Source organism: Pteropus vampyrus, unplaced genomic scaffold, assembly GCF_000151845.1.
Source record: "Pteropus vampyrus isolate Shadow unplaced genomic scaffold, Pvam_2.0 Scaffold535, whole genome shotgun sequence".
In the NCBI taxonomy this organism is placed as follows: Eukaryota; Metazoa; Chordata; class Mammalia; order Chiroptera; family Pteropodidae; genus Pteropus; species Pteropus vampyrus.
In genome coordinates, this window is record NW_011889316.1 from 222578 (window position 1) to 243503 (window position 20926).

Here is a 20926-nt window from a genome sequence, read left to right on the forward strand (position 1 = left end):
TCTTGGCTATTGTAAGGAATGCTGCAATGAACATGAAGGTGCATATATCTTCTCAAGTTAGCATTTCCATTTCCTTCAGATAAATGTCCAGAAGTAGAATTGCTGGGTTGCATGGTAGTTCTAGTTTTAATTTTTTGAGCAACCTCCATACTGTTTTCCATAGAGGCTGTACCAGTTTACACAGCACAAGGGTTCTGTTTTCTCCACATCCTCGCTTACACTTGGTGTTTCTCATCTTTTTGATAATAGCCATTCTAACAGGTGTGAGGTGACACCTCATTGTGGTTTTAAATGGCATTTCCCTGACGACTAGTGATATTTACCACCTGTTCACGTACCCGAGTCTTGCTTTTAAGATTTGTTTGTGTGGCATTAAAGCAGAGCTCAGTCTAGAGTTAATTATTCTCCACATCTGATGCAAGACCTTTCTGAATACTCTACCCCATGAATCTTGAGGTTTTTCAAATCTGGCTGGTGGGAACAGGTGCTATTTCCAGTTCTGTGCGAGCTCCAGGTACCATTGCCTCTGAACCTTTCAGGTGGGTTTTTGCCAGCCTCAAGTAGTTTCCTCACGTGCATATGTTGATCAGCACTCACCTAAATATTTGAGGGGAACCATCTTCATTTCTCTTAGGTTCTCTTTTTGTAGCTCTCTACTTTCAAATACTCTGTCATGACAATTTTTAACTACTTCGGTCTCTTGACTCAGCAAGCCCACTGGGCCCTGCCTGAGTTCTCCCTGAGCACCTACATTTTGGATGTTTCCCTTCAAAGATCACTAGCATATGACTCTGTGAGAAGCCAGGGTATGCTACTGACCTAGTACTCCTTCAGGCCCCTTACAGAGTCCTCCCCTAAATCAAGGATTCTCCAGTTCATCTACCTGTCTCTTCTCTTCCTTAATAATGTTGTCAAAAATATGCCTCCCAGGGAGATAGATGGAGTAAAAGGGGTCAAATATGTGCTGACAGAAAGCAATCCAACTATGGGCAGTGAACATATAATGTAATATATATGACTTACTGTTGAATTGTACACTTGAAACTTACTGGATTTTGTTAACTAATGTCAACATAAAAAAAAATAAAAAAAAAGCCTTTCAGTAGAGCCTTGCCTTTCATATGTGCTTACTGCTTGCTGCTCCAGTTTCAGCTGTCCTTTTTGGGGGGCCCTGTGAATGGTTACCCCTCTTTCTGCAAGAACAGCAGAAGGGCCCTCCCCATATAGTATCTAGTACACCATGCTGCCAGAAGTAGTAAACCACATTTCCTATTTCATTTCTTGTTAATGCCCTAAAGGTTACCACTTAAACTTGGAGATGCCACCTGCCCTGGGCTTCAATTACAACCTCCATTCACAAGACCTTTAAACCTATACTTCAGGTTTAACATTTTCTCATGTCTTAAATTCCACATTCCCAACTGCTCTTTGGACATGTCCATCTGGATAGCCATCTGATGTAGATTCAATACATCCAGACCAAAATACAACATCTTTCTTTTCTGTCTCTATGTGTCCACGAATTTTTCCTTCCGTTCGTAAACCTTAAACATTTCAAGTTAGTTTTGCAGAATTCATTTTCTAATGAGGAAAATGGGGACCAAGGATATTAAATAAATTTTTGCTCAATACTTCCACTTAATTTCTCTAGAATATCACTTTCATTTTGTTTCTTCACATTCAAAAAGCTTCAGTGGTTTCCCTTTTGCCTAAGACACTTGTAGATCTTATGGTCAGGGTGTTCTCTCTATAGCAACAGTCTCTTCTCCACTGCCCCTGGAATAATCCTTCAAATAAAATCTCTCCTTACAAACAAAAACAAAAAAAAAAAACAAAACTTCAATGGTTTCCCAATATTCACAAGATTTTAGCTTAGCACTTAATAGGTATCCAATCTAGTTTTATGCCCACGAATCCCATATACGAAGCCCCTGCTACAGGCAAGCGAGTCTATCCTTCCAAATCTCTTCCTCATGTCACTCAGCCTAGAAGACTCTTGTCTCCATCTGCTTCTACTGAAATCCTGTCTCTCTCTCTGAAAACACCGCTTAAATAATCAATGCCTTTGCTAGTGTCACCAAATTGAAATCAATTTATCCAATTGAATTTTTTTTTGGCATTTCTGATCTGAAAATTCATAGAACACTTATTAAATTCCACTTTGTACTGTGGGTATATTTCCATTTAATGTTCTTTCAAAGTTTTTCCAGGCAGAAAGCAGCTGTTCTGTGCTTCCCACAATGCTTAGCACAGTGCTTGGCACTGGGAAGCTCAGTGAAGTTGGCTGAAAGAAGTAAACTCAAGAGTTTCTTACCTTGGTGATGTCCGTATGATCTTTGAGCCCGTTGGTCATACACCAATATCGCCACACATTCAGGGCATAGCGCGTGGCTTTGGTAGTATTTGGGCTTACTGCACTGGTACACAGATCATTCAAGTCATCGTTAATATTAAATACAGGAAATTTGTTGAGCTTAGTAGAATAGGCTAGAAACAGAAAAAATAAAAGGCATTAAAATAATTTGCCATTCCTTTCTTGAGAGAATTACATCTTGGGATCATGTTAAATCACAGGAAACTCCTCAGAGATAACACTTTTGAAAAAATGAAATTTCTACCAAGTATGTATATGTTAGAATAAATAAACTAGGCAACAATATTTCTAGCATAAGTTCCCGAATCAATGCACTAACCTTGCATTTAATCCCAACAATTTTGCCATATAAACTAACTGATGCACTAATGCAGGCATTCACATAATGAAAGGGGAGTGGGGAGAACGAATGCAGAAAAACAAAGAATGTTCTATCTAAAATGTTCACTGGAAAAAATAGCATTTCTATTAACGACAACAACAAAATGAAAGAAGGGAAGACAAGTTAACACATCCTTTCTCTTTACCCATAGCACATGAAGAGCTATTATTTCTCTGCGATACATAGTCTCAAATATCTTATGTGCCATCCTGGACAGCCTTGTATTAAATGGTGTTAGCATATTTCCTTAATTCTTTTCACAAATAAAGAGAAAGATATTTAAACCCTGACACATAACCCATTAGCTAGCTTAGAACAAGAATGGAAAGGCGAGGGGGAGAAATATCCAGGGAAAGGAGGGAGAATGTTCCAGAGAGGCGCACATGGTCTCAGAAGAGAGGGAACAGATTTCAAATTGCAATTGCCAAATTACTTCAAATAAAAACTGGTTTTCCTCAATGTATCCACTTTTAGTGTTGGTTGCCAGAAAGATAATCAAATCCATAACCTTAGCTGGCCCTTCTTCATATTCTGATCTACTAAAACCAGAATTAAACTATTCAAATTGAGGTGTTCAGATAAAAAAAAAAAATCAAGGTAGACCACCGCAAAGTAAAAACAATGTCAACCTGTACTTTAGTGGTTCTTACTCACTCTTGAATGTTTCTGTCTTCAAACAACACAACAAAGGGCTAAGAAATAGCAAAATGAAAGTGAAGGCAATTATACAAGGGTGATCTGCAAACTGGCTTCCCGTTCTCTAACTCACTCATCTTTCACCGCTCCTACTGAGGAACCACCAGCCTCCTGTTGTGCCCAGCCAGGACACCCACCCCACACCTTCCCCACACTTAGCCTGAGAAATCTCCCCACAGTCTGTGTGCCCATCAAAAGTGTCTTTTTTTTTTCCAATTCCAATTCCAAGCCCATTCTACATAATCCTTTCCCACACTACCCAGCTCCCTCATTTTCTCCTTCACTGTCTCACATTTGCTTTATTATTTCATGGAACTGTGATCTAATTGTATCCAGAATATCATTTTGATTGGATTGTATGCTCCTTAAGACTCTGTCTTCACCCTTTAAGTCTTCTGTTGAATTGCTGAACACACAATCGGCTTTAATGCTAGAAATGCTATCAAAAGCAACTTAGTCATGTAGGTATATTCTCTTAACACTTGCATAAACCAAGATAACTTACATTATTTTGGGGACTCGCTTGGTATTAAAGAAAGGATTCTAGTATAAAACTTATGATTACATCTAGCACTAACTGAAAGCTTACTATATGCCAAGAGTTATATAAATTACCTGTAAGCTACAAGCAACCCTATTGCTGTAACTATTTCACAAATAAGGAAACAGAACCTCATACATTTAGTAACTTCAAACATCACTCATCCAATATGTACTTAGTGCCAGGCACTGTGCTGTTCCACATCATAGCGTTAGCAAGTGGTCAAGCCAGGGTTTGAACCTGGGTCCCACCGACTCTATGTCTGGCCACTACACAAAGGAATCTGGTACTACAGGGATAAAGTTCTCAGTAAAGAATGCAATTTAAATATTAGCCACTTACAAAAAGTATATCCTGGCCCCCCAAATTTACTTGGATTAACTCTGTGAGAACTAAATCTGATGTATTTCAACAACCACTATAATTTCACTGTTTTTATTTAAAACAACAAAAGGATTATTTGTACCAGAGCCTAGTCCCCATCACTTAAATACAGTGTAAGCCTAGAAGAGTCACACTGCAAGGTGGACAAATATCTAGAAAAGCCATGACTTACCAAAACTAAATAAGAAAGATACAGTTTAAACAGTTCTATACCCACTAAAGAAACTGAATCTATAATTTAAAATATACAAAAAAAATCCATTCATGTTCAGATGGATTTCACCAGTAAACTCTTTTAACACTTAAGGAACTAATATACTGTCAGATCTAAAGACTCTACTGGTAAACAGAAAAAGAAGGAATATTAACCAGTGTCTTTTCTAGAACAGCCTAAGTTTTCTATAAAAATAAGATGAGAATAATACAATAAAATAAAATTACAAGTCAACGGAGCTTATAAACACAGATATAAAAATCCTTAACACACTAGGAGCAAACTGGATGATGACCTCACACCATGAACAACAAAAAATTCCAAATATATCATGCCCTAAATGTGAATGGTAAAATGAAAAAGTTTCTAGAAGAAAACATAGGAGACCATTTTTGTGACCTTGGAGTAGCTACATATTTTTAAACAGGACATCAATATTACTACCCCAAAAGTAAAAGGTTGGTAAATTGAATTTCATTAAAATTAAAAAGACTTTTCTCAAAATGCACCATTAAGAGAGTGAAAAGACAAGCGACATAGTGGGAGAAGATATGTGAAGGGCATATGTCTGACAGATCGATTAGAGGGCACACAGTCCCATTAGATATGGACAAACTTAAGTGGGCTCTGCATAAAATAGGAAATATCATTACTATTTCAGGAAATAAAAAGTAAAATGCACTCACCAAAATATCTACAATGAAGAACAAATCTATAAACATCAAGTGTTGATGAGGATGTGAAACAACAGGAACACTCTTACTGGGCTGGTAAGAGTGACAATTTGTATGACCACTTTGGAAACTAATTGGCAATATCTACTAAAGTTGAATATACATGTATTCTATGACCCAGCGATCCTACACTCGACAGAAATGTGTATTTGTGTATTAAAAGGTATGTATGTGTGAGTGTTGATAAAAGCATAATTAATAATAAATACTGGAAACAACTCCATGCCCATAAACAAGAGAATGCATATGGAATTATAAAATAGTTATACAATAATTATACGATAACAAGGAACGGACTACTGGAATGAACAATATGCATAAACACAGATGAATCCCCAAAACACAATGTTAAGCAAAAGAAGCCAGACATAATAGAGTATATTGAAAGGGTCCATTTATATACTTCAAAAACAGATAAAATGACTCTATGGTAAAGTAATATAATGGTTACATCAGGGAGGTATCAAAGAGAGGGCACATGAGGGAAGCTTCTAGGCTTCAGGTAATGCTCTATGTCTGCCTCTAGGTGCTGGTTATAGCAATATGTTTGCTTCATAAAACTATACACTAATGATTTGTGCACTTTTCTGTCTGTATAATTCAATAAGAAAACTTTCCAAAAATCCTTAAAATTAAAAAAAATGTATGTACAAACCTAATGAAGAGTTACACCAAAAAAACCAAAAAACAAAAAACAAAAAACACTGTACCTAAACAGTAAGACTCAATATTATGAAGATGTTTAATTTCTTCAAGTAATCTTTAATGCAATGTAATTCTAATTAAAATCATCCAGTTTGTTGTTACTTGACTGGTATTCTAAAGTTTGCCTAGGAGAGTAAATACATAAGAAAAGGAATACAGTTTAGAAAATAATGATTGGGAGGCCTTGCCCTGAAAGATGTAAACAGGTACTATAACACTGCAATAATTTAAAGTTTAAGTTCTGGTAAAGAAATAGGCAAATAGATCAATACTACAGAAGAGAGTGCAGAAAAGATCTGTGTAAATATGCAAACTGAGTATATAATAAAGGCTCCAATTCACATTGCTGGGGAAAGGATGGATTTTTCAATAGATGCTTTGAGATAACAAGCTACCGAGTTAGAAAAACAAAAACAAAAGCATATTTAGATTCCTATTTCATTCCACACACAAGTAACACATTTCCAAATTGATCATTTCAAAAAGCTATTTCCATAAAGAAGACAATTTTCATGATTTCAGGAGTAAGGAAAGCCTTCTCAGTATGACACAACCCAGAGGCATTAAAAAAATAGATGAACAAATCAGATGACAAAAAAAATTCAAAGTCCTGCATTTGATATATCTTAAAATGCAATAAACAGATCTAGAAAAAATACTTATAAAGTGACAAACTACATATTAAAAAGCTACTATAAATCAGCTGGAAAAAGCTAACTCAAGAAAATTGGCCCAAGACATACAAGCAACTATTCATAGAAGAAATACAAATGACAAAAAACATTAGTAATAATTGGGTATTATAATCAAACTAAGATGTATTTCATTTATCAGACTGGCAAAAGTACAAAAAGGTCCATTTCTTGGTTAGGATGCAGAGGAACTTGCACAAGCATAGAAAAAAAATTTAGGAGGAGATATATCACATCGGTTAGTCATTATCTCTGTGGGACTTCTAAACTTTACAACATGAATGTATTATTTTTGCAAGTTACAAAAAATCACTAGGACTTTGGAAATGCATATGTGGGAAAAATAAATAAAATATACTTTTTATTTGACCCAAGAATTCCTATTTTAGAAATTTATTTTAAGGGTATAATCAGAGAGATGTATAAAAAGGTATGCTCGGAGGTGTTCTTTAAGGCATATTTTATAAAAGTGAAAAACTGAAAATAAATCCAATCCAGCAAAAACATTATAGTACAACAGAATAGCTTTCGGTACTACTGTGCAACAGAAAACTATGTAGCTAAATAATAATCACACTTTCAAAGGCTAAAGATCTTTTACAAATGTACAAAACAGTAAATACAGTTTGACTACAATTTTTGAAAGTACAGTTGACCCTTGAATAACATGGGCTTGAACTGCACAGGTCCACTTATACATGGATTTTTCTCCCAATAAATCTGTACAGTACTGTAAATATATTTCCTCTTGATTTTTTAAGTAACAGATTCTTTATTGTAAGAATATAGTATATAACATACAAAATATGTGTTGACTGATGTAAGGTTTCAGTCAATGGTAGTCTACTGGTAAATTTTTTGAGAGTTAAAAGTTATATGCAGATTTCTGGCTGCATGGGATCAGTGCACCTAACCCTCCACTTTGTTCAAGGGTCAAGTGTACCTGTATGCTTAAAAAAATTCCAAAAGAAAACATCAAAATGTTATAAGTTGTTATTTATGGGTAAGATTCCTGTGATTTTTATTTCTTATTTTATTATACTTATTAGTTTTTGCCAAATTATTCACAATGAACCTTTGCCTCAACATTTAAAAAACATACATTTTAATAAAGAAAATGTTTTTAAAAAATGATAGTTCAGTCTAAAAATGTTTGCCACCAAATTCAATGTTTGCTTTTATCTCTTCAGATGACATATCACCAACATTAAGTATGTTATACATATTAGCTACTTTAGTCACTTGAAATCGTCTTGGGAAAGATTATGAATAAATAAATTAACTTTTTAAAAAACATTTTCTGACTTGTAGGCTAAATATTACTCAATCTGAGTTCTAATATCCTTCCCCTATCAGTGAGTAAAATTTGTCATGTTTTAAATATATAACTTGTTTCTTAAAGTACTAGGAAAACATAAACTAAGTTACAACTATTTATAAAGTAATTTAAATATTTAAAATACTATCATACAAAAATACAATCATTGTTTCTATTTGTAATGTTCAGCTTTACATGAGTAAAGACTTTGGTGGATTATTCATACATATGAAAGAACTACATTTGTATTTCTCTAAAATAATTAACAGTGAGAGAGAACATTATATTCTCTGGTGTTTTAATATGCTTTATTCAATAATTTTAGTGACACAAAGATGTCTGGTTAACACTCATTTTGAACAACCACTCCTATTCTGTTCAAAAGAGACTTTCTGTCAAATGTACTAAAGGTAATGAACGTCACATGGAGACCTGTATCTGACCAAAAAGATTTTCTTAAAAATGAGGCGGTCTAGAATCTGACTTCTACTTAGCTTGGTATAACACAGTTGTCTGACAGAGGTCCACAGACAGACAGAGAGATGGTGAGTTTGCAGTGAAGCCTTCTGCTTCATTAACAGGATTTTGGAGACTGGGGCTCCAGGAAACATGATTAATTCAGCTGTTGATGCCTTCTTGAAACGTGTTCCCTACCCCATGGGCTGTTTCTGAGCACTCACAGGTAGAGGATGCTTCTCCTTCCACAATTTCCCCCTCCTCAGTGGTAAGAAACATGTGACAGGGAATGCTTGGCTCAATATGCATTGGCTATAAGGGCCTAAGGCTTAGTGACTGGGACAATTCTGTTTTTCAAAATACGGTTTAACTTGTTTTTAAATTGTTTGTTGTGGCTACAAAAATCAACCACCTTTGCAGAAAACCACTTATTAAATGAATGAAGACTGCTCATACCCAAAAACAGACAAAATACGGTGATTAAAACATGCTCTCATTATACAGACGTAACTGACACTCATTAGCTGATTTTATTGGATTGTTTTTCTTATTTCCATAAGTTTTAGGCTGTAGCAACAAATATTAAAAACAAGAGAAAATTACACTTACATTAGAGGCAAACATTATACACACAATGGAATAGACCATTGGGACACAGTACTAGTATTTTATTTAGAGCACAAGTACATAGACAAATATGAAGCAGAAACAGTGAGCTGATAAAGATGAAAACATCTCAGTGTAAAAGATCAGTGAGCAGCAAAATAAAAATGAAACCAAGAGAATATTCTTATTAACAAAAAAGTTCTATCATATTACAAATATCACCTGGCAGAATATTAACCAAGAGTATCACAATCACATATTTTAACATCTTAACAGAAATTTCTCTCCATTTCAATTCACCTTTTCTCCTCTTTCACAAATTATAACTGTAGCAGCTTGAGAATTTTTAAATATGATTAGCGTGAACAGGCACACATGTGCTTTTTTCATGTCAATCAGTTAAAAGCCAAGTGGCCAGAAAATGTATCAAAAGTGACAATCTATCAAGTAGTGGGCAAAGTAAATGCATCTTTAAAGGACAGTTCTATTTTTTCATAAAATTTTTCTAAGTGTTATTTTTAGTGGTTATATTTCTAAAAAGATGCCTGGTATTAAATTATACTGACTAAACTGATAAATCTACCTTTTTATTCCCAATTAACTTCCCAGTGGTAGAGTACAAGGAACCTTACAATCATTCTCACAATCTGTAAGAAAGATGGAAGACCTTAAGTTGGACACGGCATTCATTCTACTAAACCACCAGAGTCCTTCATTTAAACGGATGAATGAGTCATATACAGTGATTCCCTTGAATCCAAAACGCTTCCAGTCATTCCCTCACCAGGTTTCAGCCTACAGGGTTACAGTGACATTTTCAGATCACAATGAAAAAGGTACAAGCTATTATTGCTCACCACGGGGCTAATCTGGAAAATCCATGTCTAACATTAGCAGTGAAAAAAAGTTTAAAGTCACGGTGGAAACAGACTCTATAAATTAGAAACCTAATAAATATATATGCATTATTTGATTAAAAAGTCGCCCTAGGCAAAAAAAGGCCTCAGGACAGACATACAAAATGTACAGAAGACCCAAAGGGGGTAAATAAATCCAAGAGCAGGATTCAAATAAATGTGCCCACTGCTTATCTAAAACCGAAACTGTTAATTAATCGTCAGAATATATCATGCCATCATCTTTGGTGTCCAAAATATAAAAGGAATTCTAAGTACAAAGGCCTTGTCTGCAAACTCCTGACGCAGGAATCAAGAAATACTTCAGTGTTACGGTGGAGGCCACGGGACAAGGGCAGAACTTCTTTAGAATATGCATAATTGAATTTCCTTTTATTGCTTTATTACCTTCCTTGAAGGGCAAATGTTTAAAACGTATTCTGGAGAAAAGCTCACAGTTAAGATCTGCCTTTCTTTTCCTTTAAGAAAAGAAGAAGCAGGGGCCTTGATGAATTAGTTTTAATATTCTTAGAATTAAATCAGCAATTTCAGCAGCAATGTTTCCAAATACAGCATTGGCTGTTGCCGTGTATCTGACAGTCACACAAAAAGCCTCTATATAAACCAGGAGATCATCCCTTTATTAAAGGAATCTTATAATTATAAACCCATTGAACAGACAGAATGAAACCCTGCACTGACTGAGGAATTTTGGCATGTTGGTGTAAAAAGGCTCTTAAGGAAGTAGCCTTCTTTTCTTAAATTTATGACAGTTACTCTTCTATTTTAAGAGTATAAATGTATGTTGATTTTTCTCTCATGTTGAATTTTAACAAGTAGAATTAATTCATTGAAATAATTTTCTCTTTACTTGCAGAGTTTAGAATTGCTGAGATAAAACGGAAATACTAGAAACCAAGCTAAAGACACATGGGCATGAAAAAAATCTGATGGTCATAAGGCAACCAAATGTGTTAAATAAATTCATGCGAATGCTGAATATAAAATTAATATTTGGGAACTCTGAGGTTTCTATGGCCCCTTATATATGTAATTTAAAAACTAAATATTCTTATTAAATACAATTTAAATAAGCCATGATAACCAACAAAAATAATGTATGTACCTCCTAGTCCTCTGTTATTACATCGTTCAACCTAAAAATATGCTGATCAAAGGAAATTATGCTGCTACATTGTTATTCTATTGGATTTCTCTGAAAGGTGCTCAATTATTAGAAAAAAAAAAGATTTAAGGTGGGGGAGGTATACTGGAAAAGTTCAGAATTCTTGCTTTCTCTTTTTGCAAATGCTTCCCTTTCAAACAGCTGGAGACAGCGAGGAGAAAAGCTACCTGGAATCATATCTATGAAACAAGATTGTGAAGTTGGCACTACTTGACAAAAGCAGTATTTCCTCCTGTAGAGGACACTAAGTGCTGGCTCGAAATATTCAACAACTAAGTACATAATTCCACAAATCACACAGAAAATGTTGACTGGCACAGCCTCTTAGCACAGTTTGTCAGTTCAACTACGATAATGGATAGCAGCAATGGATAACAATTCCACGTAAACACCACAAACACACATATGAAAGAGCACCCTACAATAACATGCAAAATTTCAACAATGACATCACTGAATATTACACAATGCATAGAAATTGTAATGGTTTTTGGCAAGATTATTTTTGTAACAAATACTTTATAAAACAAAAGTTCTTTGTTATAAATGCTATTTAAAAAGTTGTAATATAATGGATTATAGATATAAAAGTTCAGTTGGATAAAGTTAATCTCAGTGGATTAATACTAAAATGAACCTGCTACTTCATCCAGTACAAATAATCAATTATAAATTATTTTCTAGTGGAAGTATACTAAGGTATTTGATTTATAAAATGTAAGAATTACAGAAAGTAAACAGGCATAAAAATCACTTAAATACAGTATGCACAATTACTGTTAGGAGTCTATATTGCTGATGCCTTCCTAATTCTGCCTACCACAAATAAATAAATTAGCCATTTTCAAAGCTCTTTGAAATGAATGTATCATGGTGAAAATGCTAATTCCAGTGTAATACAAAAAACAAAAAAACAAAAAAACATTAGAAACCTAGCAAAATTCAACATTTCATTCAAAAGACGAAGTTTCATTGTACCTTTTAATATCCTAGAATTTCACCTTTTTTCTTCAACTATGATTAAGTATAACCTGTAAATTACAAAATTGTAAAATGTTTTTATCTTTATGCTTGAATTCCTTTTTAGAAGAGAAAGCAAGATAATATGAGAATTTACAAATACTTTGTATTTCTACATCTTCCTGCTGTAGGTCACTTTCATAGCTCCCATTTTCTATCCCCTTCTTATCTCTAAATAAATTCACGTCAGAAAAATTCTAATTATGTTGATAGAAATTTGATCATTTTGATTGAAGATATGTCCGAAACCTTCAAGATGACTTTTTCAACTCTCCATATACTAAAAAAGGATATGACAGACTACATTCAAAACCAGTAACATAGATGCTATGTAGCTGGATATTCAAATGAATATGAAAAATTTTTAGTTACTTTTTAGTTTATAACCTATAACTGGAATTCTTATACCTGAAAACTATAGTTCGTTTCCTCTCCATAAATGAAAACTAAATATAGATGGGGTAGGCTAAGAGATGTTCATTAAAATAAAAAGGTGGAAGATGACATTTGGAGATTATCCCATCAAATTTCAAAAGAAGTTGCTAAAATCAAGATATAATACTACACAATGAAAAGTGAAAATTCAGATGCAATGAATAGTGAAAATTCACATTCAATAAAAAGCCTATTTGAACACTGGCGGCTTGAATGTACTCCTAATAGAAACTTGATTGAGGGTTTAACATTTTTACCATTTTGAAAACAAGGATATTCTTCCTAACTCAGGAGGAATATAGCGTTGTTTTTCCTCCCTATACACTGTTTATGGACTGAAAGTCAGGATGCCTGGGCTTTAGTCTTGGTTCTGACAAGGTGCATGCACCTGGGCATTCATCTAATCTGTCTGGGGCTGCTTTCCTCTTCTTTAAAAGAAGAGGGTGGGTTAGATTAGATGTTTCCAGTCCTATATTCTAGCCCAGTATACCTGAAGATGTGTAAAAGACGTAATAGCTCATTCGGTCTAGTGAGTCTCAAAGCAGGGAAGGTAAGGAGGATAGGGAAGGTGAGAATTCCTGGGAAACCTATGTTTCATGATGCATTCCCTTTGCAATTTCCATCTCCCTGACCTCATGCTCCCTTCCCTCAAGAGAATGGTGACTCTCACTCTTCGTAGTACTGAAAATCACTGGGCTAGATGATCTCTTTGGTCCTTTCCAGGTCCAGTCTCTATGATTATAATTCAATAAAGATGATGGTTTAATTAATATTCTGAACCAAATTAGTATTCTAACTTAATACTGTAATTGAATTAGGTCATGGTTTACATAAAAACTCAGTTTAAAAATAATGCAATCTTCAATACCATATCAGGTCCTTCCCATAGCTTTGGCAGGCCCAAATTTATAAATTGGTCAATAAGAAACTTTGATCATCTTTGTTTAAAAAAGTAAAATCAAAGTTGTTGGCAGTTTACCAATATCACCCCCTGCCTTTTCTTTTATATAATTGGAAATACACCACCCATCAACAGGATGACATGCAGTGTATTTCTTTATCTCAGTTATATTCTATGGCAAGGATCTCTTAAAATCATCCTAGTTGTATTACTTGGCCATATAAAAAGCTATGTATTCCTATCATCTCAGGTAACTCCAAGAGGAGAAGAGAAGCAATGTCTGACTACCACGCATTAAGAAAAAAACATATAAAAAACAATTGAGGGTGCCCTTGCTATGGTGTGTTTCTTAATAAGTAACTATCTGCACCATATCGTATGGTGGAGGTGCAGAGATATATCTTGCATATTTAAGAAAAATATATTAAAATGATTGAGAACTTGTTAACTCTTTAGTATTTATAACTATTTTTTTCATGAATAAACATTTAAAAAAATATCTTACTGCAATAAATTATTGTATACTCTCCTTGATTTTCCCCCTAAGCTTAGAAATTTATTTCATTATATGGTAGGGAGTTTTTATTTATAGATGCTAAGTATTACAGCTTTATTTTGCTTAGAGAAATAAAGATCAAAATACATCTTTCCTATAACTAAAGAAAACCAGTCAGAAAAAGCCTGGTTAAAATCAGGACTGTTTGTCTCATATATTAAACTGTGGAGATAGTCAAACTAGAAAAAAATCTGAATGGTTTCATAATCAATCTAATTCTGAGAATCATAAGGACAGTATTTTCCCCAAAAGCTCTGTTATAAACAACCATGATTAATTAAAAAATAATAAAACACTTTATTAAATAGCTAATTTACTGGTACCAAATATGAAGGCAAGACCAAAGTCCCTGGCAGACTGGCAACCAGTATTTAGTATTTGGTGGATGGCAGTTATTACTTTTGGGCTCAAGAGAGGTGTGCTTTCTGCCTAGAACCTCCCCGCTTCCCTGTCTGAATTAAAGGAACTCACTTGAAATTGGTTTCTTTGGGGTAAAAACAAATGGCAATCACTTTTAAATATAGAATTCCTTGTGCACATACACACTCACCTCTACAACAAAGTTAAGTGTTCTTTAAAGAGTGTCACAAATTTTTGCTCTCATGGCCAGGGGGAAACAAACTCTGCTGAATGTCCTATCTCAAAATAATTGCAATAACAGGGCCTAAACGATGTGCTAACAAACACACCAGGTGATGGCACTGCTCTCAATCAACTCAGAGCTGAAAGAATATTGATGATTTTATCACACCAGGGGTTTCATTTATAATTTGTCATTTCAGAGAGTCTACGGAAGCACAGCAAATCACTCTGTGAACAAGTAGCTACAGCAGAAAAGGATGGTGCTTAATGGTGTCTGGATCTAGTTTCAGATCCTGATGTTCTTAAGTATCAATTGTGACATGGGCAACCCATTTGATGTCTCTGGATTCCTCATTTAGAAAAGAGAAATAACGACACCCACCTTCAGAAGACTATTGTGAGAACTAAGTGAAACAGCTTACAAAAACACTTAGTACTATGGTACATGGTAAGAATTCGACTAATGATGGTCATTGATTCCTATGCATGCATACACTTGTGTGAACAAAATGGCTGTAGAAATGGCTTTGCCTTACTGATTTTAAAACAGGCTCTAAGGAAGATTCTCCACAAAATACTCAAACCAGTATTACGTATTCTATAGCAAATAAACATATTCAATGGCTAAATAACATGAGTACAAAGTCTGGAAAACTATGAAAAATAGTAGTGGCATAGTTTTTCTGCTGGGCTCTCAAAAATGAAATGAAACATTATAGTATCCTTTATAAATTCTAAGAGCAGAGACTATTTTCCCATCTTTGTACCCTCCCTTTGTACGCTAGGTGCTCGATTACTTGTTATATGACTATTAATTTTCATCTCAGTGAAGTCATTTGATTTCATGGCGTCTGGAAGCTAAGTCACAGGACATAGACAGGTTAATATGATGAAAGTTTCAGCTAACAATGATCTAATTGAAAAAACCAAAGAGACTCAACTTATACTAGACAATTTTCTGATTATTCTTTTGTAGATGAGGATGTGATTTAACATAGGGAATGTGAAACACGAAAAATTTAACACTGGGAAAAACAATTATAAAATAACAAATGTTTTAAATAGCTGATGTATATTAATGAATCCTATTCAGACCAGCCCTACTAACCAAGATAACAAAGAGAATCTCAAAAATAAACATCTTGAATATTGCTAACCTTTTCAAACATCTGTGGTTTTCAATAGCCAGTTACTCGCATGAATATAAAAGACTGATTATATAGCTTTGTCATCCAAACTGATGGATGGGTCTGGCATTTTTGGTTTAGTTAGTGCAAAACTTCCAGAGTCATGTGAGGGGCACTGGGAAATTTCTTACCTGACATCACCCAGACCTTAAACTGTAAACATTGCAAATAAAGTTTTGTTTTTGGATGAACTGTGAAATTGCTTGGAAAGGCAGCACATTCTGTTGTAGTGAATACCTGCTGAATTTCGGCTAAAACACACGTATGATTTTTGCATTTACCACTGCCACAGTATGAAGGTAATTTAAGTTATGATAACAAATAATAAAAATGGCATCTGGCAGTAGCATGTCCTCAGTATTGTTTATATAAAAACACAAAATTTAGAGGTAGTTAGAGATAATTTTTCATAATTTGACTAACTCAAATTGATACTATAATTTGGCTATATTTCTACCAAGCCATTCTTCAGGAAACAGTTTTCTAAATCTGTCACAATGTTCCTATTTGGTTTATCAAAGCAGAATATAAATAAATAAAAAATTCACATTCTCAATCTGTGTTCTTCTAAATGAAAATGCAACAGAATTAAACAGAAGAGATTTGAATGGTAAACACAAATAGAAATCTGAAATTTCCTAGTTCCATTTTCTCAGTGCATACTGACTGCCCTTCGTCCTTATGACAAACTTACTTTCCTACCAAAAACATACCAAGAATTAAAAAAAAATATGTCAATGCAAAAATAAAATGCATAACAACATTTTAAAGTGTTTTACAGAAATCTTTTTTTAAACATGAAAGGTAACCTATGTAAAAATAGCCTTATGTTTAAAGTTTCTTGACAGTAGGCTGTCCTGTGCACTCAGAGACCAGTTATAGAATAACGAGAACAGAATAAAGAGAATTGGGAGAAAGAGACCCTGTGGTTCAAAATGAACGGGAGGTCACAGTATGCCCCCATGAAAGATAACTCAGCATTCCTTTTCATCAGACAGCCTAGACAGATGGGAAGACACTGTGTCCCCATATCTCGCTCAAATCTCTGGAAACTAATTATGAGTTGGAACTAAGAAAGGTAAATAGAAAAAACTCTGGAGTCAGATGACAGTACCATTTCCTTAGCTACAACCTAACTGATTTGTCTTGATCTCAACATAAAATGGAGATAACGCATCTTCCTTTCAAAGTTGTTGAAAGGATTAAAGGTGTATATAGAAATAAATATGTATTTATCAAATGTCTGAAGACATATTTACCAAAATGTTAACAGTGATTATTTTTGGCTAGCAGATTTACAAATATATATTTTGTTTTCTTTATGCTTATCTGTATTTTCTAATTTTCATACAATTAGTAACTATTTCTTATATAAGTGATGCATGTAAGTCACTTAGCACAGTGGTGGCACACATTCTGGCTCAAAAATGGTGCCTATTATCATTATCAATACAAAAAACAAAGCGAGATATCTTCTGCCCTTTCTCTTTTCTGGATGGGTATCTATGGAGGAAAAGTCATGAAATGAAGTTGATTCCACAAAGTCCACGACAGACTTTCTACTCCTGAGCCAAAGGCCACAGCTTAGAGGAACGGGTCTTTATGTGCTGTGATAGTGTTGCAAAGAGCTGCATAGCCATGGGAAAGCTCAGTTAATGTTATGATTTAGCAAAGGAAATCAAAATGAAATTTATCCTGGTTGTACAATAAACTAATACATAAAACACCACCTACCTTCCCAGCTAATGAGAATTGCGAGGTTGCCTTGAAGAACAAATACTTTCCAATAGAATGCCCAGATCCAACAAAGCAATTAAGATCTGGATTTTTTTATATTAATGATTATAAAAGATAGGAAACTAGTTCAGCTTCACTGTGGTCCTGTCTAAATTTATTTTATTTTTAAAGTATCTTAACTAATAATTCATCACAGGCTTCAAGACTTGAAAATAAAGACCTTGGGAAAATCACTGTAAAGAGCTGTATAACCCAAAGTGTTATAATTCCAAGATATTACAGAAAAATGCATTTATATTTACTGTAGAAGAAACTCTGCACATTTTCAAGAATGCTCTGAATTCAGCTAAATCTGGTAACAAAATGTTACCTAAAATGAGTGTCAATATTCCTTTGATCTCAACTACAGAGTCAAGTAATCCCCTAGGGGAAAGATACTGAAGTTTAATGCTTATAAATAAATAATTCAAGGGGGATTTGAGCTTTGAAGAAGATGAGATTTTTTGTTGTTGTTGTCTTAACTAGTGCTTCTAGATCTTTAAGTAAGAACTTTTCCATTCTCTGCCTTCTCTTTATGCTTGATATACAATCTAATGCTTGGGAACATTGTCAAAGCTTTGGTCATTTTAAATTTCTTGTGAATCTGGTAATCAAATTTCATTTACATTAATTTTTTTTTAAGGAAGAAAAAATTGTACCCAGGTTCAAGCACAACAGTAAAAAATGAGCTATATAACAGTCTTTTTTTTTTCTTTTGCCACAATATTGGACTTTGCATATTATTTAAAAAATTATATATGTTCCAAAAAGAATGGCACCTTTTTTCTCTCCTTGTACCCCTTTTCCACTCAGGACACAAAATGTTAGCTAAACCTCTAGGTTTTCATATTAAGAAGAAAGAGAGTATATAAATAATTTGATGTCGAGCTTTTATCAAACTTTCATATTCTGGATCTGACTGAATACGATTTTGTATAAGCAGTAAAGTTAGTGTTATCTTCTGATTTGTAGAGAATTTTAAAAATTAAAAAAATAAAGCCATTTAAGTAGACTAAAAATGAGAGGTGAGGTGGGAAAGAAAGGCAGGAGTTGAAGACACAAGTGTCTAGGATGACTGTTTCCTTTTTGAGTTTTTGGAAAAAAAAAAAAACAAACGGAATTTCTTTTCTACTTTGTGTTGCCTGAGAACCACTATGGTTTTGTAAAGTCTGTAACAGTAATTACATTTAATCACCCACAAGTACATTTGTTTTAAGCCTATAAATACTATGTTAGTAATACTAAACTATCTCCATTGGCTTATTTGTAAAAAGAAAAATATATTATATATATTTTTATAAAGTTAACACTGAGGGTAGAGGAAAGGGATCGAGAAGCAGTGTATAATCACAGTTTCTCTGGACACAGTAACCACACTGGGGTCTTGTTCAAGCCACCTGGTCAAGCAGTATCTGAGGAAGAGTCATAGGAGGCGGAGACGATAAAATTGCCACTGTTGGAGTGCCCGGCCACGGACTGGGCCGCCTGCTGGCTCAGATTGTTACAGATAAGCACCAGCTGGTTGCTCTGGGCCTCCGACAAGGTGCTGCAGCTCTGATACACACTGAAGTTGGTTTTCCTGCCAGGGATGTTGCCCTTCTCACACATGGTCTTCACCATCTTGGCCAGCTTGTTCTTGCCAAGGGCCTGGCAGTTGTACCAATGCAGAGCTGCCAAGTTCACAACTGGTTTGATGGACAAGTAGAAAGGGGCATCTTCGTAGCGCATGGCAGGAGGCCGCCGCTGGGCATACTCCTTATAGTCCTGTACGGGGCACGTCTGCGGGGCGTGCTGGGTGGCATACACCCGGGAGTCTGTCCCCCCTCTCTTGGTTTTGGCATTCAGGTCACCGGTGTCTTGACCCATCCATTCTAAGTACTCCAGCCCCGTTTCTGTTACCCGGAGCCGGATATCGCCCCACTTTAAGGTAGATCCATGGAAGCCTGTGCAGTGCCCAAAAGCTTTTGTGTTGTTGAGCCAGACAAGGTTGAGCAGACCCTCAGGGTTATATCGGCTGAGCAGTCCCCTCTTCCGCAGAATGAGCTCATCGGCGAAGGTGAGCTTCATGGACTTGTGTGGCTTATTTCCTTTCCCTTTGCAGCGGAGTTCAATTTGCTTCTGTTTCAGGGCCTCCTGGGAACGCTTGAACTCCTTATCCCTGGTGATGCTGTAGCCATATCTGTGTTCTTTCAGGTACCGTTCCAGTCCACACTGGTAATTGGCCAAGCTGTTGGGTTCATATTCGGACCCATCCTTCTGCCTGGCATCCACAAAGAAAGAGGCGAGGTAGGCATCCAACTCCTTACAAGGGATGACATAAATCTCTCTTGTTTCAGAAGGATACTTGGAGATAAGGAACTCGCGGAAATTGCGGAGCGCAGTCTGCGTGCTCCGGATGGTTTTCTCATTCTGCTCCCTGCTGAGCTCAGCTGCTCTTTCATCCTGGTCTGCAACAAATTGGGGAGGGGAGGGATAGAGAGGGTGTTGATGAGTTCAGACAATGCACTTTCTACTCTGAAATAAAGTTTCCTTTTATAATGAAAAGGGAAAGAAGGAATCAGTTTTACAGAGATCGCTAATAAATGTTATTTACATACCTGTTGCATTATAATAGCCAACTTCAGTTTCACAAATGATGTACTAGACAAGAGTATGGCCCATTGCAATCAAAATGAGCTTCTCGAGTCACTGGCACATAGTTTAGTGCATGAAGGTTTGTGGAAAGAGCGAGATTAGAGGCAGCCTTAGTTTTAGGAAAAAAGTGAGACAGAAATGCGCTATTTATCCTACTGCAGAGTGCAAGGGCCCCATGAGAGCTGACACTTCATTTGTGAAACCAGAGGTTGTACTGGTTCCATTTTAATGAATTAAACTAAAATATCTGAATGTGTTATTTAGCATTATCACTAGAGATCTATATTTAAAAATTACTAAGCAGGTCGTTTACAGCAATTAATTCAACATTTATTCTACAGCAATTCAGGTAAGCAGAGTTTACAAATATTCTGTATGTAACTGCAGGGTAGTTTGTAATGAGTGATAAAAATACTTGGTATTTTGGAAAGTAATGAGGATAAAACTTCATAGCTATAAAGATAAGAAACTGGAATTTGAATTAGGCTATTTTAATCAAGATGTAAGCAAGGGGGGTCTGTCTCCTGGAAAAATTATTTTAATTTATTATTTATACTCTGCCACCAAGGGCTGGAGGTACCTCTTTCCATTATGGATCATTCATGACTACGTAGTGTTATTCTGGAGTAAGAGCTCTCACACTTTAGTGTG

At 35.2% G+C, this 20926-nt stretch overlaps 1 protein-coding gene across 11 annotated transcripts in view; it reads right to left on the bottom strand.

Annotated features, from left to right (window-relative positions):
• The window catches only part of KIAA1958 (KIAA1958 ortholog), a 266726-nt gene that overhangs the window by 164932 nt on the left and 80868 nt on the right, over positions 1 to 20926 (bottom strand). For 10 of the 11 annotated variants that reach the window (XR_002777864.1, XM_023525152.1, XM_023525153.1 and 7 more), the window contains one exon: positions 2315 to 2487. Coding sequence is in view for 10 of the 11 variants with exons in the window: in XM_023525152.1 (XP_023380920.1) it covers positions 2315 to 2487 (173 nt within the window). In the remaining variant the exon portion in view is untranslated. Of the gene's footprint in view, positions 1 to 2314; positions 2488 to 9003; positions 20089 to 20926 lie in introns of those variants that run through there. The other variant, XM_011383647.2, reaches the window with a different exon arrangement.